Genomic DNA, 23,992 nt, shown 5'->3' on the forward strand with positions numbered 1-23,992 from the left:
AACTATCTGAGGTAAATGTAAGCCGCTGGCAGTGTGCACAGCCCGGTGGGCAGTCATGGTGCAAGCTCATAGGTACAAGGTGAAGGTCACACAGTGCGGTCAGCAGTCAGTTTCCCGTCCATGAGCTGGGCACGTGCCAGTGCCGCCTCCCTCCCCGCCCGGCTTTATATAAGAACCATGCATGAAGAAGACCGGGTTCGTCCAGTCCGACTCCGCTCTGACCGTGGTCGTGTCTCCGCGCACGGCGGCGTGAGCACTCCAGCAGTGATAGGGTTAATGAAGGCGGGGGGAGGGCGGTGGAAGAGGTGACTCCTCCCACATCCTCGGAGCCGTTCCCACCCGGGCCCAGGCCAGTACAGCAGCCGTGAATATGGACGATGCCGCCGTGCCCCGGGACAAAGTGGAGGGCGAAGAGGAAGAGGGCACCCCGTTTAACCCCTTCCTGCACGAGTTTCACCCGGAGGGCTTCTGGCAGAAATTAAGGGTGAGCTGGAATGAGAAAAGATGTGAGGGGTCACCTGGAAAATATGGGGAGAAGGAAGGGGGGATTGTGGTTCTGCCACGGGTGGAAAGTTCTGCAGTGGGTGAGAGAGGAGCAATGCCGAAACCTGAGGGAAGTGCAGCTAGAAGGCGTGTGTGTGAGCGCAGGGCTGCACTACTGAGGCCGGCGGGGTCTCCACACTCCCCTTATACACAGCTCTATGGGTGTCTGGATATGGGGGGCCTCTCACTAATGAGGGGCTGTAGGAGAGGTGCACACCTTCCTGGCCACCTCCTGCTTCATCACTAGTGCAGGCTTCCCTAGCAACCAATCACATCACTGCTTTTATCTTTGTGCTCACCCTGGAGAAGTGCTAGCTGGGTGCTGATTGGTTGCTGCGTTCTGTAGCTATGCAGTTCCTGTGAGGGGCTCTGGACTGGCTCATGTGGCCTGTGCCATACAGTGGGCCTCTGTAGCCATGACGGGCGGGCTGCGTATGGTGCCTTGTGTGTGACACATCTGGGTCAGCACTGACTGGAATGTCACTCTGTATTCTAGCTGCCTCCTAGTGTGCACACTCACCTTATACATGGCCTCTGGCCCACAAGACAGCAGTGTTTGTGAGTCTGGGTAACAGGCCTGACCACACTAACTGCTAATTAGTAACCAGGGAAACATGGCTGTTTGTGTAACCTCTCTATACCGCAGTAGTGTATACAGCGCTGCTAACAGGCAGACATATGTATCTGTATATCTCCATCATTTAGTGTACATCTATCTGTGCCCCATTTATAAAAGAGCTGTGTGCGAGCCAGGGTGAAATGTATACTATTGGCATTATGTATACATTATTAATACCGCCTTTTCATCGGATCTCTCTGCGGATCACAATTGTGCTATTAATAGTCTCCCATCACAGGTCCGCTTTCATTAGAAGGGCAGCTCTGTGTAGAGTTCTGGACTCTCTAATGGTCCTGTTACCTGGGGAGAAAATGCTTGAAAAATATACATTTTAAAACCCCAGGGTTAAGTGAAATGTAACATTATTTTTTTTTAGGACATTTTCAAGTATTCTAGGTAAAACCCCTTCCCTACAGCATGTATATGGCAGCACGGTGGGGTCCTGGGGTAAAATCCCGCCAAAGACCTCTACAAGGAGATTGTATGTTCTCCCCATGTTTGTGTGGGTTTCCTCCCGCACGCCAAAGACATAATGATGGGGAATCTAGATTGTGAGCCCCAATAAGGACAGCGATGATAAACTCTGTAAAGCGCTGTGGCACTAATAGTGCTGTATAAGCAAGTGAAATGAATGCTGCAAGTGGAAACCATTCCTGACCTGAGGAAAACCTGCAAAACACGCTGGGTGTTTTATAGTGAATTGAAGGAGAACTGTTAAATTTTCAGAAAAAATGCCTTGTGTGAACCAGTCTTCGTCCAAGACGCTTTACAATAGTTATTGTTAACACTAATGGATTGCAGAACCAGGCCGTCCCGCTTCGTTGCAGTTTACAGTCTTATTTTTCTCTGTGCACTGCTAGGAACCATTTTATAGCACTTGTGTTAACCATTTAGTAGAGAGAACACATATTGCTTTATATTTACTAATAATAATGTGTCACTTTTATTAACTCCTTCCAGAAAGTCTCCATACAGGAGCTGAGTTTGCACCACACACTGCTAGTTCCTGCTGTCACTTTCTGACATTGGCATATAAGTAGGATGTCTTAGGCCTGTTTCACACATCCGTCTGTCACCGTCAGTCAAAATCCGCCGTTTTGGTGGATCCGTTTTTTTCCCATTGAGTTGCATTACTGGCGGATCTTGACGGATGGCCATCCGTTGGATCTGTTTTTTTGCGGATCCTCTCTCTCTCCTCCCCCCCCCCCCCCCCTCCGGTGCAACACGTTGATGGCCGTACACAGTTGGATCCATTTTCCGCCATTTTGGCGGATTTCAACTGACAGAAAAAACTGATGTGTGAAACAGGCCTTAATTATGGCAGTGTATAATTTAAGTGATGACCAAAAACACCCATAGGCAACAATTAGCTTTTAAATGTAAAAAATGTTTGAATAATGGAGGATGTGCTGTACCTTGTTGCCGACACAGTAAAGTTGACGGAGCTGTGTAGCTCCTCTCCGCAATGGTTGGCAGTGGGAACAGCTGATCGTCAGTGTTGCCCGCGCCTTGGTGTCATACCCACGTCGATCTGATATTGATGACTTATTCCGAGGATAGGTCGTCAATATAAAGTACCCGACAACGCCTTTATAATGAGCTCATCTATAACAGTAAAAAAAAAAATACTCTTCTCACCTTGAGCTAGTTTTTGCTTATACAGTGCCTTGCGTAAGTATTCGGCTCCCTGGATCATTTCAACCTTTTCCCACATATCATGCTTCAAACATAAAGATACCAAATATAAATAGGGACAGTCTGTCCATAGGACAACAATCAGTTGTACACTGCACAAATCTGGCCTTTATGGAAGAGTGGCAAGGAGAAATCCATTTCTCAAAGATATCCATAAGAAGTGTCGTTTAAAGTTTGCAACAAGTCACCTGGGAGACACACCAAACATGTGGAAGAAGGTGCTCTGGTCAGATGAAACCAAAATCAAACTTTTTGGCAACAATGCCAAACAATATGTTTGGCGTAAAGGCAACACAGCTCATCAGCCTGAACACACCATCCACACTGTCAAGCATGGTGGTGGCAGCATCATGGTTTGGGCCTGCTTTTCTTCAGCAGGGACAGGAAAGATGGTTAAAATTGATGGGAAGATGGATGGAGCCAAATACAGGACCACTCTTGAAGAAAATCTGTTGGAGTCTGCAAAGGACCTGAGACTGGGACAGAGATTTGTCTTCCAACAAGACAATGATCCCAAACATAAAGCAAAATCTACAATGGAATGGTTCACAAATAAATGTATCCAGGTGTTAGAATGGCCAAGTCAAAGTCCAGACCTGAATCCAATCGAGAATCTGTGGAAAGAGCTGAAAACTGCTGTTCACAAACGATCTCCATCAGACCTCACTGAGCTCGAGCTGTTTGCCAAGGAAGAATGGGCAAGACTTTCAGTCTCTCGATGTACAAAACTGATAGAGACATACCCCAAGCGACATGCAGCTGTAATCACAGCAAAAGGTGGCGCAACAAAGTGTTAAGTTAAAGGGGCCGAATAATATTGCACGTCCCACTCTACAGTTTTCGAATTTCCACAAAAATGTAAAATAACCAATAAATTTTGTTCAACTTCACAATTGTGTCCCACTTGTAGTTGATTCTTCACCAAAAATTTACATTTGGTATCTTTATGTTTTGAAGCATGATATGTGGGGAAAAGGTTGAAAAGTTCCAGGGGGCCAAATACTTTCGCAAGGCATTGTACTTGTTGGTTTAAAGAGTAAAGGGGGTTTTACACTAAGCGATATCGCTAGCAATATCGCTAAAACGTCACCGGTTTTGTGACGTTATAGCGATATCGCTATGTGTGATACTTACCAATGACCGGCTCCCCTGCTGTGTCGCTGATCGCGCGAGAATGTCCGGCTCCATTTCTCGTCGTCAGCTTCCTGCTGGGGCTTCCTGCTGTGACGACGAGCGACGCGTGGAGTTGGGCGGGAGGACGTCAGGATCGCTGTGTGTGACAGGTAAGTATCGTCCGCTGTATCGCTGCTGCATCGCTGTGAGGTCTGCCTGTGTGGCATCTCACTAGCGATCATTTAGCGATGCACCAGCGATCCTGACCGGGTCGGATCGCTCGTCGGATCGCTGGTGCATCGCTAAATGTAAAAGGGCCTTAACTTTAGCACAGCATTTCTATATGTTGTAGGCCCTTTAGATAAGATCAGGTCTGTGTCTGAGTCCTGAGACCCCCACAGTCTTCCAATAGACCTCTTAGTAGGGTGCAGCTCAAGAGGCAGAAGTGTATTTAGCTGTGACCTGAGGAGCTCGAAGAGAGCCGAATATGGATCCACCCAGACACGCACTGATCTGCATACGATTAAAGGGCTTCTAACATGTAAAAAAAAATGTAAAAGTTTAGTGTCTTGAGAGAACCTGAAAAACTAATTACGAAAGAAGTGAGTGGACAGCGTGACCGATTCTTTCATACTTAGTTTTTCAGCTTCACCTCACAGACTTTCATACAGGGTCTATGTATCGGTCTGCTTCATTCCTATACTCAGCACCCTCACCGTGTGTGTGTGTGTGTGTGTGTATGTGTGTGTGTGTGTATATATATATATATATATATATATATATATATATATATATATATCTATATATCTTTTTTTTTTTTTTTTTTTTTTTTTTTTTATTTCTTAAAGATCATATTTCTTAATTGCATGCACTTCCTTTTTTATTTTTATTTTTTTAATTGGGAAGTCTGATAATCCCTTTAAATTTGATCATATATTTGTGCAAATTGACAAATGACAAGATGAGCCTTTATGCTGCTCCTCGCTTTTTTTTTTTTTTTTTTTTCACTTCTCAACAACACTGTCACTCAGTGCCACTTTGTTACTAGAGGAAAAAATAAATTGCAGAAAATGGCAGCCATATTTACCAATACCAGGACACAATATTAATGCGCTACAGGATGCAGCTGGCCCCAAGATAAAGGCCGAGGCAACGCAGGTGCAAAATACTGATCAAACAACCTTGGCCTTAACATGTGCATTTATCATGGGGTCTACTGTATCCTGTTGTGCATTAACCTCTTTACAACTTCCAATACGCATTAAAACGGTAGTCTTTAAGGGTCCTTGTTCCCTCATTGCAGGTTTAAAACGGCGATGGGGAATAGCGCCACCTGGTGGTGGCGATTTCCGCAGGCGTCAGCTGTACATGACAGCTAACACCCTGCAGTATCTGACCCGGCTGGTTTTGCGTCCGATTGGGGACGATTAACTCCTTAAATACTGCTGTCAATCACGACAGCGGTATTTAACTTGTTGCAAGGGGGTCAAAAGACCCCTTTAGTAACTATCGGATCCTGCGATAAGAATCGCGTGTCCTGATTGTTACCATTGTACCCTGAGGTCATGTGATGGCCTGTGTGATCCAGCTATATAAGCTGAGTCTCACAGACAGTCAGTCAGACACTGACTGCTCTCATGCACTGCTGTACAGGAGCACTGAACTGTATGAGACAAGTGATCAAAATAAAAATTATACATGTCCCACAGTGGAACTATGTAAAAAAAAAAAGTATACCTAATTGGTATAGCCGCATCTGCAACGACCTGATCTATAAAACTGGCATGTTATCTATTCCGTTTAGTGAATGCCATAAAAAAAAAAAGATAAAAAACAAGCCAAAAAAATGTTGCTTTTTCATCATATTGACTCTCAAAAAAGTGAATAAAAGCGATCAAGTCTTGCGTAAAAAAAAATGGTATAAATGAAAACGCCAAACTGTCCTGCAAAAAAAAGCTCTCAGAATGACGATACAAAAAGAAATTAATTTTGGTAAAATATTGTTTTTTAGTGTGTAACAAGAGCAAGCACAAAAAACAATATAAATATGCTATCTCTGGGATCGTACCGATCCGACGAACAAATCGGTCTTATCACTTTTACCACATAGTGAGCAGTGCAATCCCCCCTCCAAATAAAAAAACAATAACTGAATTGCTAGTTTTTGGTCATTTTGCGTCTGAAAAGTCTGAATTAAAAGCAATCAAAAAATGCAGTGTACCCCAAAATGGTACCAAAAAACTAAGCATTTGTAGAGCTCTGTTCACCAAAATATAAGTTACAGCTCTATAGCAACAAAAACCCCTTTTTTATAATAAAAAAAAGCATTTTTAGGGTATTTGCCGCTGCGGATTCACTGCAGATCCGCAAGAGATTTACAGTATGTTATTCTATGGGGAAAAAAATTTGCTGTGCACATGCTGCGAAAAAAATCCACACAAACGCAGTGTTTTTTTTTTTTTTTTCCCGTAGCATGTCAATTCTTTGTGCGGATTCCGCAGCGTTTTTACACCCATTCCATTATAGGAATCTGCAGGTGTAAAAACGCAGGCCAAATCCACATAAACGTGTGGATTTTGACCTGCGAATTCTGCCAAGACATGCAGATTCCGCGCAGAAAATTCCACACAACAATCTGCAACGTGTGCACATACCCTTACTGTGTGATAGCAGAAAAGTCTTAAACAAAAACCCGGATAGAAATCTGGTATTGTTGTAATCGCACCGACCTGAAGAAAAAATCTGCACTGTGCAAAAATAAAAATCTATTCTTGTACTGCTGTCGCTTTGTTCATTCTACCTCCTAAAAATTGGAATAAGGCTCTGCTCATATTTATCCTGCGATCTTTGCTGAGCGCTGGGTTTCCATGTAAGTTCTCAAAGAGCGCGATTCAGACAAAATCCCGGATGGAACCACTCACTTACGAGGCAGATGGAGTCACTTTGGACTGGTTTGGGTTCCGGCAATGTCCTATCATTTTAGGCGTCTTTTTAGCACAGAAGTGGTCGCCCACAGATCTGTGCACACCTGAAAAGGTATAGACTGCCGGAGCAGATGCAAAACGGAGTACAAAGTGTCTCTATCTGCCTCATAGTTGGGAGGTTTTGTCTGAATCGCATTTTTGTGGGATTTACACAGAAATCCAGACGTAAGTGCTCAGCATAGAACACAAAAATATGATCCCAGCCTTATTCTCGAAGCTATCGAAAATTATGTACCCCAAAATGTTATCAATAGAATCCCTAAATTATCCTGCACAAAACCAGCCCCCACTCAGGTCTGTCACAGGAACTATAGGTGGTTCCCACATTACTGGTAGAACAAAGACTGGAAAAGCGACTGCCCCCTCAAACAAAAGCCAGTGAATTCAGCGCTCCCAAATCCAAATGCTCACTTCCTTTTGAGCCCCACGTGTTTGGCATTATTGTAATGGAGAGAAGGCACTTCATTTACGGGTGGGTATTGCCAGAAACACAAGTTGGGCACAATGTATGGGGGAGCTACAGTATGTGGCTGCTCTACACTGTATGGGGACACAATGTATGGGTACTGAACTGGCAAATGTGCAATTCTCCATAAAGTCATATCCCCACATATCAATGTTATAAAATTCTGTGAGGCACCTATGGGTTAAAAATACTCACTGCACGCCTAGATTTCTTTGAGGGGTCTAGTTTTCAAAATGTGGTCACTTGTGGGGGATTTCTGCTGCTTGCATGTCAGGGGCTCTTCAAATGTGACATGGCGTTCACAATCTGTACTAGGTGGCAAATGGTGCTCTTTCCTTTCCCTGCCATGTGCCCAAGCTGAAGTTTGACCACATATGGAGTATAGTCTCGTTCGGGACAAATTGCACGACTAATTATGTGATCCGTATTATTCATTGTGAAAATTACAAATTTGGAGCCAAAACATTTTCATGAAGAAAAATGAAAATTTTCAGTATGACTACCTAATGTTACCAAATTCTTTGTAGAACTTGTTGATTCAATATGCTCACTATACCCCCTGGATAAAGTCTTTGAGGGGTGTAGTTTCCAAAATGGGGTAACGTCTGGGAGATTTTCACTGTTTAGGTTCTCCAAATGCGACATGATGCTAGCAGACCATTCCATCAGTCTGCATTTCAAAACGTCACTCCTTCCTTTCTGAGCCCTGCTGTGTGCCCAAACAGTTTTCCTCCACATAGAGTATCTGCGCACTCAAGAAATTGCTCAACAAATTTTGTGGTCCACTTTCACCCGTTACCCTTGTGAAAATAAAAAAAAATTGTGGCTAAAGGTACAATTAATTTATTTTCACAGCTCTGTTATGTAAGGTAGCGCTGTTATTCAGGTAGGGGATACTCGCTTGGCAACCAAATAACCAGATCCGGCACGGGTTTTCCATAAAATAACAGTCCATGCAGTTTATTCATGCATCAAAACCATCAAAGCAATAGAAAACAGCATAGCGTCCATGACAGAGCTTCCCTCTGTTAAGCCTGTGGTCACACAGGTTATGCAATGTTCCATACGCAGGCTCTTCAGCCTCCCAGTTATATCCCCTCTCTGGGTTTACCTCATGGCTGCTTCACCACGCTGCAGACGTCCATTCCCTCCAGGGAACTATCAGGCACGTGCAGCCATTAAAACACAGCGTTCACTTGCTGTCAGGAAGACAGCCCCATCTCTCAGACGGGACCTTCCAAAACGGACTAACCAGGTCCCAGCATTCACTCCATGTGACCTACCCTGGCCACCTTATATGGTCCGTAGCCACGCCCACCGGGTCACATGGCTATGACCTCATCACAGGTCCTTCAACCACTCATACACACTTTACAATAGCGTTCTTAAACACCCCCTGGGTGGGTTTGTAGGTAACTGGTCACGCCCGTCTCACCAGCTACCTGGAGACTTCTCCCTGACACATTGGAACGAAAGATCAGCTCTGCTGATCAGCACATAAACAAGCCTCCATCCCAAGGCCACCCACCTTGAGATACATAACGATCCTTTAGCACCCTGCTCCTGTTACCACTCTGGACAAGGCTATCTGTTCGTCCTGGGACACCCACACAGCACCCCCTAGTGGACACAGTGGTCACTACACCACAGTTAGAAATGTCAGTGAAGCACCTGGGGGTTCAAGATGCTCACCACACATCTAGATACATTCCTTGAGGGGTCTAGCTTCCAAAGTTGGGTCACATGTCGGGGGGATTCCACTGTTTAGGCACATCAGGGGCTCTCCAAACGCGAGCTCTGATGTGCACCCAAATAGTAGTATTTCCCCACATATGGAGTATCTGCGTACCCAGTAGAAATTACACAATAAATTTTAGGGTCCCTTTTTTTCTGTTACCCTTGTGAAAATAACAAATTTGGCGCTAAAGTAAAATTTTTGGGGAAAAAAGGTTAACATGTTCGTCTTTTTTTCCTTCCACATTGCTTCAGTTCCTTTTGAAGGACCAGAATGGTTAATAAACTTCTTGAATGTGATTTTTGATGAGGGTATAGTTTGTAGAATGGTGTCACTTTTGGGTATTTTCTGTCATATAGGCCCGCCCCAAAGTCACTTCAAATGAAATGTGGCCCCTTTAAAAAAAAAAAAAAAAAAAAAAAATTGTTGGAAAAAGGATAAATTGCTGATCAACTTCTAACAAAAATAAATAAGTTTAAAAAAGTGATGCAGAATCTCAGATTCAGTGGGATCCATTGAAGAGTTCCAGAGTTATTCTTGCATAAAGTGACACTGGACAGATTTAAAAAATTTGGCTTGGTCACTAAGGGGTTAATATTGAGTCCTGGTATTGGCAAATAAGGCTGCCTTTTTTCTGTGATGAAGAATCGTTTTGTTACTAGTAGTTAGATAGGAGGCTAACGTAAAGGTGATAACCAATATGGCAGCAATTTATTTGCACAAATAGAAAGGGGGGGGGGGGCTGTGTATCTTGAAATATATGCTCAAAAAAATAAAGGGAGCGTTTAAACAACACAAAGTAACCAAGTCAATCACACTTCTGTGAAATCAGCCTGTCCACTTATGAAGCAACACACATTCTGAATCCATTTCTCCTGCTGTTGTGTAAATGGAACAGACAACAGGTAGAAATGATAGGGAATTAGCAAGACGACTCCTGTAAAAGGGGTGGTTCCCCAGGGGGTGACCACAGACCATTTCTCTGTTCGCATCCTTTTTGGCTGTTTTGGTTACTTTTGTCATTGGTCTCACCCCTAGAGGTACTGTACAGTTGCGCTGGTGACACCATCTTGCTGGATAAGAAAAGTCCTCCTCCAAGATGGCGCCGCCTGCAGAGATCGCAGACAGCTACTATTGCGTGGGTGGCACCATCTTGGTGGAGGATATATTTTTTTTCCTTCTCCAGCAAGATGGCGCCTGAGCAACAGCAGCTATTGGATCTCTATACAAACCGATAGCTGCTACTGCACTGGCACGGCGGGTGCCATATTCAAAAATGTTTTTTCCTCCTCGCTCAAGTATATTTCTAAAAGGGATTAAGTGCACAGTAACCATGCGATTATGGTGCGGCTGGCACCAGCCTGCAGATGCGTGTTTTTTTTTTTTTTTTTCTTAAATCAGTATGTGATGGTATTCATTATGCAAACTAGGGGGCAGGTCAGTGAGGGAACAGTGACCTGTCAGCAGTCTGCATTATGAATAGCTAATCAGAGCACACATACAAAACTGAAAATAAAGTTTAATAAACAGCCACAAGACTGATTTCATCAACCCAGGTATCATTTTAATCAGTATAACGGCACCGACCTGACACTGTAGGTTACTGTACACAATCCTGCTGACAGGTTCCATTTAAAGCATTTTGCGATGTAATGAAGATTTGCAACTGGAATATTTCATTCAGTGATATCCAGGATGTGGTACTTTTTCTCACGGTGCTGAGGTCACCGCAGTTCAGCCTGGCTGGGAACACAGCTTTAGTGACCGGTTGCCACACGTATGCCACAAGTATTACACACACGGACTTGATATCTCTGGTACTGTTTTTCCAGTACCGGAAATATCAGCATGTGTGAAACTGGCGTAAGGCAAAGTAAGCGTATCAGAGGACTGGACTGAGAATTGCAATACACAGTGTTCCAAATTATTATGCAAAAAATATTTCCTCATATTTTCTCTAAATTACCTATATGGATTGCAGTCATTGTTATTTTCCAGTCATCTAATATTCTAGTATAATTGCAATGTTTTTGAACAAACTGCCTATGAAAACAGTATATTTTTAAAAATAAGAAACACTCAAAATGCATGTTCCAAATTATTATGCACAGCAGAGTTTTCAACCTTTTTATTTTGAACAAAAAAAATGGTCAATTGTGAAATTATAAGCATTATTATCAGCTTATTACAAAATGAAATCAAACAGTTTTCATGTCAAAACTTTATTCTAGGTGATGTTACATTTGCACATAGGACCCCTTGTTCGAAAGAAGCTTCTGAACTCTCTCGTCCATTGAATTTGTCAGTTTTTGGATGGTTTGTGCTTCAATTGTTTTGCATGTGGACAGAATACCCTCCCAGAGCTGTTGCTTAGATGTGAACTGCCTCCCGCCATCAGACACACCTTTTGATGATGCTCCAGAGGTTCTCAATGGGGTTGAGGTCAGGGGAAGGTGATGGCCACACCATAAGTTTGTCATTTTTTATGCTCATAGCAGCAAGAGAAGCAGATGTGTTATTTGCAGCATGAGACGGTGTATTATCATGCATGAAAATGATCTTGCTGTGGAAAGCACGGTTCCTCCTCTTGAACCATGGCAGGAAGTGCTGTTTTAAAAACTCCACATAGATTATGGAGTTCATCCTTACCCCTTCAGGGATCCTAAAGGGGCCGACAATCTCTCTCCCCATGATTCCAGCCCAAAACATTACTCCACCTCCTCCTTGTTTGCGCCTTAGCCGTGTTTTCATGGGGTGTCCATCAACCAGCCATCCTCCACTCCATCCATCTGGACCATCGAGCGTTGCACGGCGCTCATCGGTGAACAAAACATTTTGGAAGTCAGTCTTCATGTATCGTTTGGCCCACCGGAGCCGTTTCTGCTTGTGTGCAGTGGATAGAGGTGGTCGACAGGATGGCTTACTCACAGCTGCAAACCTCTGAAGGACCCTGCATCTTGTTGTTCGGGGGACGTTGGAGGCACCAGCAGCTTCAAAAACTTGTCTGCTGCTATGACAAGCCATTTTTGCAGCTGCTCTTTTAACCTGACGCAATTGCCTGTTGGAAAGAGTCCTCAATTTTTCCTTATCAGCACGCACACGTGTGTGCTGGGAATCGGCTACATACTTCTTGATTGTGCGATGATCACGATGAAGTGTCTTGGCAATGTTGCTTGTAGTCATGCCTTGACCTAAATACTCCACAATTTGTTGCTTCTCAGCAGCCGACACATCCTTTTTCTTTCCCATTTTGGCAAAAAATGTAGGCTGCTTAATAATGTGGAACAGCCTTCTTAAGTAGTCTTGCCTTTATTTGGACACACCTGCCAAACTAACTTGCACAGGTATCTGCAATTGCTTTCAGTGATATAAAGAGCCCTGAAGGGCCTGTCACACTAAGCGATGTCGCTAGCAATATCGCTATAACTTGTGAGCCGGGCGGGAGGACACAGGATCGCCGCGTCTGACAGGTAAGTAGCGATCCCCGTCCCCAGCGATGTCGCTGGTGAGATCTGCCTGTGTGGCAGCTCACTAGCGACCACCTAGCGATGTACCAGCGATCCTGACCGCGTCATATCGCTGGTCGGGATCGCTGGTACATCACTAAGTGTGACAGTATCTTGACACACATCACCATCAATGAGTTTAAATGACAAACAAAAATTTCTAACCTTATCACTCCTAAACTCTTTTTGCATAATAATTTGGAACGCAGTTTAGGCTGGTTTCACATTTGCGTTAAAACGCTGCGCCCTGCGTCGTTAAGCCCCGCCCCGAGCCGGCTCCCTGCCCGCCCCATCCGGGATCACCGCCTACTTTCGCATTTGCACGCATGCGATCGGCGCACCCTATCTTTAGCATAGGGTGCGCAGATCATGCGCTGCCAGTGTGAAAGTAGCGTGCTGCGCACTTTTGACGGTGCGCGCCGAAATGCAACATGCTGCATTTCGGCGCGCACGGCGCACCGTCAAAAGTGCGCAGCACGCTACTTTCACACTGGCAGCGCATGATCTGCGCACCCTATGCTAAAGATAGGGTGCGCCGATCGCATGCGTGCAAATGCGAAAGTAGGTGGTGATCCCGGATGGGGCGGGCAGGGAGCCGGCTCGGGGCGGGGTTTAACGACGCAGGGCGCAGCGTTGTTTTAACGCAAATGTGAAACCAGCCTTAGATAAAAAAGACAGCGCCTCAGACAGTGGTGAAAAAAGCCTTACATTTTATTCTGCTTCCTATGACGACGTTTCGGTCCGAAGACCTTTTTAAGTTGCATCATCAGGCACTGAGAATGCTGGCGCATTATCATCAAGACGACCTTGATGTGCCACTATATTGTTGCTTATAAATTCTTCTTATCTACATAGCTCCCATTAGATTACTCCTATCTTCACACCTTACCTCCTATCCAGCTATGGTGAAGCTATAAAATGTGATAAGTGGCTGATAATGCTGAACTTTGTGATATCTCATGGATGTAAAAGAATAGGATACACATGAATGCTTTTGTCATATCGTAAATATCCCTGTATAGGGGCACATGCTGACTACAGAATACAGTAATGGCAACTTAAGTGATCTGCTCTGTGCAGACTTATGTATGCCTTAGGGCCCCGTCACACATAGCGATCGCGCTAGTGAGATCGCTGCTGAGTCACAAGTTTTGTGACACAACAGCGATCTCACCAGCGAGATCGCTGTGTGTGACAGCGATCAGCGACAGGCCCCCCTGCCGGTATCTCTGATCGCTGCAAGAAACCTCTGGACATTTTTTTTCGTCGCTGATCTCCCGCTGGCCAGCACGCATCGCTGCGTGTGACAGGCAGGAGACCAGCGATCAGCTGTTAACTAGCGTACAGATCGGGTATCCAAGGGACGCGTGTCCCTTGGATACCCGATGTGTACGTTAGTTACCAGCGAGTTACAGGTGCCGCCTCACACTGGGGACCAGGAGCCCGTGGAGTGTGTACCTTAAGTTTGCCGCCGCACGCTGGGGACCAGGAGGCAGCAGGACGCCGCCAGGAGAGGCCAGGGATGCAGGCACGCCCTCTGCTGGTGGAGGACTGGAACAGCAGGCACACTTGTCCACTGCTCCCGGGCTCGCTCCTCACCTCGGCGTGCTGATCGCTGGTGAAGCTGTCTGTGTGACAGCTCACCAGCGATCACATAGCGACTTACCAGCGATCCTGACACGTTGATATCATTGTCGGGATCGCTGGTAAGTCGCTATGTGTGACTCCAGCTTTAGGAAAGACGTTCCTCATTGGGCAAGATCCACTCCTGTGATTGACTTTAAATGCACCGCTGGCCCAGGAGGCAAGTATGTGGTGTTTTGTTTGGCATTCAAAATTGGTTGTCCAGTAGCGGACAGCCCCTTTTTATCTTTCCTTGTATTTGCACATACTATTAAAAGTTAACTGTGTGTTCTGACCCCAGTAGGATGACACAGATACAGGAGCAGTGCCAGCACAGGGGTTGTCCAGTCTTAAAGAAACTCCCATCAGAGTTTTTATTCTCTCAATATATGCAGTCATATTATATAGCCCTGTGTGCTCACAATTGTTCATTTTGCTTTAGTACCCAGATACTACTTCTCTTTTCTCTATGTAGAAACAGCTGCACCCCCTTCCCACCATAGACTTTTGCAGTCACTCATGACTTGTGCAGAGAAAATTGACTTCCTGTTTCTAGCACTTAGAATGATTCAGCTAGTCAATTTTTACTTGCGTGATGTCATAGAACTAATGGGAAACCGAAGAATTAAGTGGGTGTAAAGGCAAAATGAACAATTGTTAGTACACAATGCTATATAATATGACTGCAGTATATTAACAGGATACAAATTGTAATGGGAGTTCTTCTTTTAAGGGAATTTTTCACCAGATTTTCACCACCTAATCTGAGAGTAGTATAATGTATGGGAGAAACCCTGATTCCAGTGATGTCACTTACTGGGCTGTTTAGTGTAGCCTTGATAAAATCCCTGTTTTATTAGCAGAAGATTGAGTAGACTAGTAAACCTTCTGCCATGTAGTCTTCCATATTGGCGTCTTTCTGCCCATGCACAGTGTACACAGAAAGCTGCCAATCAGGGGCGGGGTTTTACAGAGCTCTGCATTCAGAGAACTTGTAGATCTGCAGCAGAGAAAATGGGGATTTTCTCAAAATTACAGCAAACTCTATGCTTCTACATTATGGTGCAATCAGATTACATAGCGAAAACTTGGTGACCGATTGCCTTTAAGAAGATAAGTTTGCAATCGGGCTTGGACTGGCCTATGGGAAAACAGGAGAATCCTCCAGTGGGCCATCAGCAGAATTTGGCACAATATGCTTGAATCACTATGTACAGACAAAGGCGTCATCTTATTCATTTAATAACATAGTTCATTGTTATAAATTTGTGATTGAGGATAATGTCACACTTGCATGTAGTTGAAAAGTAATGGCCCTGGAATTGGTTACCGGTGGGCCCTTGGCATCCCAGTCAATACTGTTTGCAATCCCTCTGTGCCTACAGACTGCTGAATTGTCACAATATGACTTTTAATCCCTGTGTGGTCACATGACCATTGTATGTGATTTACGGTACATACTTTCTTTCACATGCCTACTAGACGTTCCTCTGCTGGAGCATTGAGAAGCGGAGGATACGCTAATGAGCATAAATCTGCAAAGCGCATACAATCGATCACGTGACCAATCACCTGCATTGGGTATCATGACTTGTGCGGTATCACACATTTTCACAACTTGTCAGTCAGGCCTCACAGAGTAACTGCAGACTTTTCTTCTCAGACTGGTATACAGCCAGTATATTGGTGCAATGGCTATAATGAGAGAGAACTCCTCTTGCTTCATTGGCGCCCTGCAGAGGCCTGACAGGTTCACTACTTATAGGCTGATGTATGATAGAGTGCACCACAATGCAAAGAACTAACTGGAAAGCTAGTATATGTATGATCGAGGTGCTACATCAGGTAGAAATCAAACGGGGAAAAGGAAACCGGCTACCTGTAACCATGTGCATACTCTCAAATTAGAAAAAAAGTGTAATTTTATTGGACAAAAACAACAAGCAAGGAAATGTAAAAACAATTAAAAATATGAAGCTGGGTGACCCAGATCAAAGTGCCCCACGGTACATAATTAAATTAATCCATATTGGGTCGTTTCCCAGGCTCCTTGGACGGCTTCATTGTCATCTCTGCCCCCCCCCCCGGCTCCATACCCATGTGAACTCTCTGGCACATGTATTTAAATCTTTTTGTAATCTGATCTGTGTGTGATGCACAGCACTAAATAGTCTAAGTTGGTGAAGTGAGCAGAATGTCAGTAGAAGTTAAATTTATATGATCAAATAACTAAAAATTGTCATGTGCATAAGTATTCATCCCTTTCGCTATGCAAATTTTTTTTTTTTTCTGGTGCAGCACTTGCCCGTCATAAGTCGCATGCTTAGTGAAAGGTGAAAGGAAGTCCACCTGCGTGCAATGTAAGTGGCACATGGTCTGTCAGTATATACACACCTTTTCTGAAAGGCCACAGAGGCTGCAACACCATTAAGCAAGAGGCACCACTAACCAAACACCATGAAGACCAAGGAGATCTCCCCGAAAAAGCCCAATCTCTAATCCACCGAAGCACCATCAAATCCATTAGCAAATGGAAAGAAAATAGTACCACAACAAACCTACCAAGAGAGGGCCGCCCACCAAAACTCTCAGCCCAGAGAGGTAGCACAGAGACCAAAGGTAGCCCTGAAGGAGCTGCAGAGTTACCTAGCAGAGACTGGAGTTTGTCGCTATGACCACAATAAGCTGTATACTCCATAGAGGTGACCTTTATGGAAGAGTGGGCAGAAAAAAAGCTCTTATTTAAACACACAAATTGTAAGGTTTGTTTTGAGTTTGCCAAAAGATGTGGGAGACTCCCCAAATGTATGGAGGAAGGTGCTGTGTTCAGATGAGAACAAAATTGAAGTTTTTGGCCCCCAAGGTAAACACTATGCCTAGTACCAAACCAACACAGCTCAACACCCCAAGACTATCTTCCCCACAGTGAAACATGGTGGTGGCAGCATCATGCTGTGGGGATGTTTTTCGGCATCATGGAAAATGGTCCGAGTCGAGGTGAAGATAGATGGAACAAAACCTGTTTTAATTTTGTCAGTGATTTGAGACTGGGACAAAGGCTCACCTTCCAACAAAACACTGACCCAAAGCATACTGCTAAAAGACCACTCAAGTGGTTTAAGAGGAAACTTATAAATGTTTTATAGTGGCTAAGTCAAAGCCCAAACCTTAATCCAGTTGAGAATCTGTGGTCAGAGTTGAAGATTGCTGTTCACATGAAACCATCTAACTTGAAGTTGCTGGAGCAGTTTTGCCTTGAGGAATGGCCATAAATCCCAGTGGCAAGATGTGGAGAGCTCATAGAGACTTATCCAAAGTGACTTGCAGCTGTAATTGCCGCAAAGGGAGGCTGTAATTTAGGAGAATGAATGGAAGTTTTCAGTTATTTTGTCCTATTTGTTTCACAATAAAAAGAAAATTGATACACACTTTCTATAGTCATTAATGATCAGGCTGATTCATTTAATTAGGACATGAAAATCTTGTTGCTTGTCAATGAGCTGAAGCCCCACAATCTGTAGAACAATTGGGCTGCGGTTCTTTAGTAGCTCGCCTTGATATTACCCAGCACTGGAGATTTTTTAATACAGGTGCCCAAGCACTGCAAGTCGCAGTGACTTTCATTATCATTGATGTTGTGTATTGGCTACTTCTCTATAGCCGGTGAACAATTCCATTTACAAAACAAGTGTGATTAAAGGGCTAATCCAGCCAAACAGACATGGAATATCTTTAGCGTATAGGAGGCCCATACCTTAAAGGGGAGACATGCATGAGGGAGTTGGCCTAGAATATTCATGGCTATGGCTAACGGGCTCCTATATAATCTGAGAGTGCAAAGGGATCTCAAACACACTGGAAAATCCTCCAAGCCTCTGGAACAAGGTGCAGCTATCACTAATAACTTCTTAGATTTGCATTTGGCTGTTTTTACAATGACTGCGCACAAGGTATGTTATCTGTTACCCTATGCTTTGTCCACATAATTTATTACATTTCAAAAGGCCGAGATAATAGAATAGAAATGCTTAAAATAAAACTGATATACATTATATGAAACGGGGTTCTGTCACTGTCTGTTATTGCAGTCTTTTGGCTTGTGTAGTTTTTGGCTTCAGGCCTAGAAAGCCAATTAGTAGGATGTTTACATTGATCTCTAAATTGGACTTCCTAGGAAATGGCCCCCCTCCCCATGTTTGACCATTTCAATTTCACTTGACAGTCAATTTAAAGTGAACCTAGATACTGAGATCAGGTTTAGATGATGATCTGTAGTTCGGAAACATTTAATAATTTATTAGCTTTTCACAGGGACACCTTACAGGCGCCCATCACCTGCTCTCATGGCTTGTCTGTAAGGGTCCCGTCACACACAGCGATCTCGCTAGCGAGGATCGCTGATTTTGTGACACATCAGCGATCTCGCCAACGAGATCGCTGTGTGTGATGGGGATCAGCGACCTGCCCCCCTGCCGGTTATCGCTGATCGTGCTCGAGCGGCCTGGGCCGTTTTTCCGTCGCTGGTCTCCCGCTGCCCAGCACGCATCGCTGCGTATGGCAGCGAGAGACCAGCGATCAGCGACGCTGGACTCTGGTTTCTAATGTAAACGTCGGGTTTCCAGGAGACGCGCGGCTCCTAGATACCCGATGTTTACCTTGGAAACCAGCATGTACGCCGGTTTCCAAGGTAAACAGCGGGTATCCAGGAGCCGCAGCTCCTGGATACCCAACGTTTACATTAGAAACCAGCGTCCAGCGTCGCTGGTCCTGATCGCTGGGGCTGTCTAACGATGTCCCAGCGATCCAATCCATGTCGGATCATTGGTGGGATCGCTGGGACATCGTTATGTGTGACGGGGGCTTAATGCAAAGAACTCATATGGCTACAGATGATATTGTTAAAAATGTCGGTAATGCAATATAGTATCATTTTGTTAGTGTTAACCACCGTCTTCTTCGATATTGGTAAGGGAGAAAAAGAGATGGATGTTCGGCGTAAACATGTGTTGGTCTAAGCTCTTTGTAGGACAGGAATTGCATATTGTACACCGGTGTAAGTCATGTTCTGTTTTATTCATCATTTCTTTGTATTTTTTTTTTTTTCATTTAGTTCTATGTTCTGGGTCCAATACTATTCCCCTTACGTTTCCTACTGGCTGCCATCTTCCTCTTTCTGATGTGGCCAATTGCCGCTCTGCGCGTAGCTGGGATGACCAAGGAAGATCTCAGCCACCCAATAAGATACAGACGCACGTAAGTTCAAAGCTATTCCTAGTAGTTAGTGGAAGAATATAGTGTTCTATGTCCTCATTATGGAATGCAACATGTTCATTTTATTCCCATCTCTTCCTCCTCCATTTCCCATTCCATGTGTCTGCTTATGCACACAGCATTCTACATCATCTGATTTACCTTCTAAGCCGCACTATGTTCTTCATGTGTGGTTTCCACTGGATCACCATCCGTGGACGCCGTGCCTCCAGCTCTGAGGCCCCACTTCTGGTTGTGGCCCCTCACTCCACCTTCTTTGATCCCATTGTTACTGTGGTGTGTGACCTCCCATCCGTTGTGTCCAGAGTGGAGAATCTCAACATTCCTGTGATTGGAGGTGAGCAGAATAATTGTAATTTTATGAAAGGCCCAGTGCATCTGAGTAATTTTACAAGTATTCATAAGCTTAAAGGTAGTCTGTCAGCATAGAATGACTGTTCACACCAAGCATTTGCGCTCGGTGTATCCATGGCAGGGCCAAACATTTGTGATTCTTCCCACTTATTTGTTTTCCCTCTATTCCCCATTTTCTTCCCCCCACTCTTCTTTGACAGATATGGCTTTATAGAGCCAGAAAAGGGCAGAGATAGATGGAAAACAGGTGGGAAGGTGCACTTAATTCTTGGCCACGCCATGGTGTACCAAGCGCCTTTATGTAGTTTGAACAATTATTCTGTGTAGACCAACTCTCTTTAAAGAAGCGCTTCCCACAAAATGTGTCTTACTCTTAAAACCTGTCTAAATGTATATGTAATGGAAGTGCATTCATTTACTCACCGATCACTGTCTTTTCTGGTATCCAGTGCTGCTTCTGGATCACGTGACTTCTATCCAGACTTGCCGGATCACCCTAAGAGCTATATGTGAGCCAGAAGTCATTATTAAAATTTAAGCCTATAGTCTCGTTCTGACACTCCATAGACTTGCATGGTAAAATCAAGTTCCCGTTATCCAGCGAGTCAGAGTAGTATTCACATGAGTTGGAAGGGGACCGGAGCTGGGCTGTAAACGGGAAGACAGTGACTGGTGATTGTATTAACACTCATGCTGCATTATGTATAAGTCTAGGCAATACATTTTATGGGAGTGCTTCTTTTAAGGGATATTTATTCAGAAGTGGTCCTTTTGCCCACCAGTGAAGAGTGGCTCACATTACCATGAGACCGTACGGCAATCCTTGGGAGAGACTTTGCCCAACAAGAGCTTATAGTTAACCATTTAATCCATGCATTCTTCCTATGTTGGCAAGCTGGACAGGATTATTGGTCAGGAAGAATTTTAGATTTCCATTGTCCTATGTCCTGTTGATCTGTCTATGTTCTACATGCATAGGCACCTCTGAGAAACTAGTAGAGGATTTCAGAATAATTTGTAGGAACATGAAAGTCATGCTTGCAGTATCCATCATGTGGCGAGTATGCCTGAGACAATATCCACGTGGACGGAATGGCTTATAAAATAAGATTTAAGGTAATTATAAAAGCACATTTGTATCCTGTAGAAGCCGTGCCCACTCCTCCTTACTTACAAGTAATGTGTTTTGTTGCGGTCTTGAAAAGGATTTCATAATTCCCCATTTGAACCGAATTTTGCTACAGTTTTGTCCTATCTCCCCTAGCTCTCCTTCGATTCAATCAATCTATTATGGTATCCCGTCATGACCCAGCATCGCGGAAAAAAGTGGTGGAGGAAGTGAAGAGACGAGCAACCTCACACGGAGAGTGGCCTCAGGTTGGAGTTCTAATTCCTGTTCGCTAGAGCACTCTATTGTCTACAAAACTGCTTTCTTTCTTCTCATTTCCTTCTGTGGCTTCCAATACTTGAGTTGTTGCATCTTTTTCTGTAGGTTTTGTTCTTCCCAGAAGGGACAAATGGGAATGGAAAAGTCTTACTGAAATTTAAACCTGGTAACTAAATACCATAAGCTCACATATATGATTTTGAATTAGGAAAACATATTCTTGCACTCATAACCAATCTTCTTTTTTCCTTTTCTTTTGCCTTTTCGTAGGTGCCTTTGTGGCTGGAGTGCCTGTACAGCCAGTGCTGATGAGATATCCTAACAAGCTGGTAAGTTGAGTAAAGAGAATATGGAGGCTTTAAGTGGGTAACAAACTAATCGAAGGAAAGGTCTGTCCATATTCTTGCACTCAGTGGGGTTTCCAGGACTTTTTCAAAACTTGACAGAGAGAAGGCATGATATAAAATAGACACACGTTACCTAAAGGGGTTTTTCTCTTAAGGCCCCGTCACACTAAGCGACTCACCAGCGATCCCGACACCGATATGAAGGTGTCAGGATCGCTGGTAAGTCGCTATGTGATCGCTGGTGAGCTGTCACACAGACAGCTTCACCAGCGATCAGCACAGCGATGCCGAGCGCCCGGCATCGCTGGCTATCGCTGTAGAAAATAGTATCAAAATAAAAAATATAGTTATTCTCACCTTCCGACGTCCCGTTTAGCCATCCCGCCTCTCTCCACGCTCCAGTCCCAGTGATCCTTTGCACGAATGACCGCGAGATGTCACGGTCTCGCGGGATAACAAAGTCTCGCGGTCATTCATGCAAAGGATCACTGGGACCGGAGCGTGGAAAGAGGCAGGATGGCTGAAAGCGACGTCGGAAGGTGAGAATAACTATATTTTTTATTTTTTTTATTATTTTTTTACACCTGATCGCTGGTCTCCCGCTGTCACACACAGCGATGCATGCTGGCCAGCGGGAGACCAGCATCCAAAGAAATGTCCAGAGGTTTCTTTCAGCGATACCGGCAGGGGGGCCACTCGCTGATCGCTGTCACACACAGCGATCTCGCTGGTGAGATTGCTGTTACGTCACAAAAGTTGTGACTCAGCAGCGATCTCGCTACGGAGATTGCTTAGTGAGACGGGGCCTTTACTTTAAAAGTTATTCTCAATGAGCTCAGAAGAGAGTCAAAAATATCTAAAGCATGTTTCTACTGCTTGATTGGACTGAAGACTGCAGCTGATCTGTGACTGCTGATTGGGTGCAGCACTTAACGTGACACCCAGTCTGGATGCTGATGCACCGAGACTAGCAAGGGACTTGGAAGTGAATGCAGAGGAAAAGTGCCAGTCCGAATAGTTGCTGCTGTGCTGATCTTTGCTATCACCATGGGTGATCTCCCATTAAGGGCAGTTTCACACGTCCAGATAATTCCGGTACCGGAAAAACCGGTACCGGAGCTATCCGTGTGTTCGTGTGCATACGTGTGACATCCGTATGCTAACCGTATGTCCGTGTGTACCATCCATGTGCTGTGCGTGTTTTTGAAAAATTATTTTCAATGTTAATCCTTTGACTTTTAAAAACGCACACAGACAGCATCCGTGTGCGGTATGGATCCGTGCTGTTGCACAAAAGCGGACATGTCAGCGTATTTTGCACACGGACACACAGTCCGTGAAAACGCTGACATCTGCATAGACACATTCATTCGAATGTGTCTACGTGTGTCAGTGCCTCCGTTATGTGAGAAAACTGTCACTACACGTACCGGAGACACTGACGTGTGAAACTGCCCTAATTCAGTCATCAATTGCTTGCTGAGACCGCTGGCTGGCTTTTGGTGGAACGATGGCCCACCTGTTGGTCACCTGATCCTCCACTCAATCTGTGGTCCTATCAGTTAATTGAAAGAAAGGATGGGTCTTTATCACTTGAGGTCCCAGCTAAGACCTCTGAAGTAGTGGTTTAGAGTAGGAAGTAACACTTCTAAATTTATTTTGTAACAAACCTTTTCCTATGGCATATTTTTTAAAAAACTCCTGCCAGACACCTTTTTAATTCAAGGGATTAAATCGGTGGTTCACTTCAGTAACCTTAGTAGTAATCAGTCCTTCTCCATTCACAGCCAGCAACAATATGGACATGGAAAGGCAATGGAGTGTAAGTAATTTTTCCTCTTTATTAATTTGTTTACATCTATATACTTCTGTCTGCACCCCATACGCTGTTCTCATTTCTATAGAAGTCCCAAAATTGCTCTGTCATAAATCACCCTGTGTACAAAAAATCAATACAGGATTTAGAAACTGTGGCTCGATGAACTTTGAAGTGTAGTGCTTGCCTGATCATTATTTACTTGTGCATGTTCCCCCTCACACAGTCTACCAGTTCAGGGGGTCTTTTTTTCTTATTGTTTTCTAATTTATCTTTTCCCGTCTTTCACTCAATAGTTATTTTTCCACATGGAGACCATTCCCTTGTGAGTCTTTACTGTATCTTTTTACAGGCTAAAGGTCCTCTGGCTCACAATGTCTCAGTTTTACATCAACTTAGAGATTGAGGTGAGGAAATCTTAGAATCTGGGAAAAGCTAATTTAAAGTTTTTTTTTTTTTTTTTTTAAAGAGGTTGTTTGGTCTAAAAGTACAAGTATTTCATTCCCAGCCACATGCGGACTAGAGTGTTTCCG

The 23,992-nt window shown here is 44.2% G+C and overlaps 1 protein-coding gene across 2 annotated transcripts in view; it reads left to right on the forward strand.

The window, feature by feature from the left end:
• The window catches only part of LPCAT4 (lysophosphatidylcholine acyltransferase 4), a 124,083-nt gene that overhangs the window by 64,363 nt on the left and 35,728 nt on the right, over positions 1–23,992 (forward strand). Inside the window, exons 1-8 of one of the 2 annotated variants that reach the window (XM_073565011.1) lie at positions 187–484; positions 19,395–19,537; positions 19,675–19,892; positions 21,174–21,286; positions 21,402–21,462; positions 21,567–21,625; positions 23,431–23,465; positions 23,812–23,866. In XM_073565011.1, coding sequence (XP_073421112.1) covers positions 371–484; positions 19,395–19,537; positions 19,675–19,892; positions 21,174–21,286; positions 21,402–21,462; positions 21,567–21,625; positions 23,431–23,465; positions 23,812–23,866 — 798 coding nt within the window. In that variant the 5' untranslated portion in view covers positions 187–370. Of the gene's footprint in view, positions 1–186; positions 485–19,394; positions 19,538–19,674; positions 19,893–21,173; positions 21,287–21,401; positions 21,463–21,566; positions 21,626–23,430; positions 23,466–23,811; positions 23,867–23,992 lie in introns of those variants that run through there. The other variant, XM_073565012.1, reaches the window with a different exon arrangement.

This window comes from Dendrobates tinctorius, unplaced genomic scaffold, assembly GCF_039654945.1.
Source record: "Dendrobates tinctorius isolate UK_male_01 unplaced genomic scaffold, ASM3965494v1 ptg000516l, whole genome shotgun sequence".
NCBI lineage: Eukaryota > Metazoa > Chordata > Amphibia > Anura > Dendrobatidae > Dendrobates > Dendrobates tinctorius.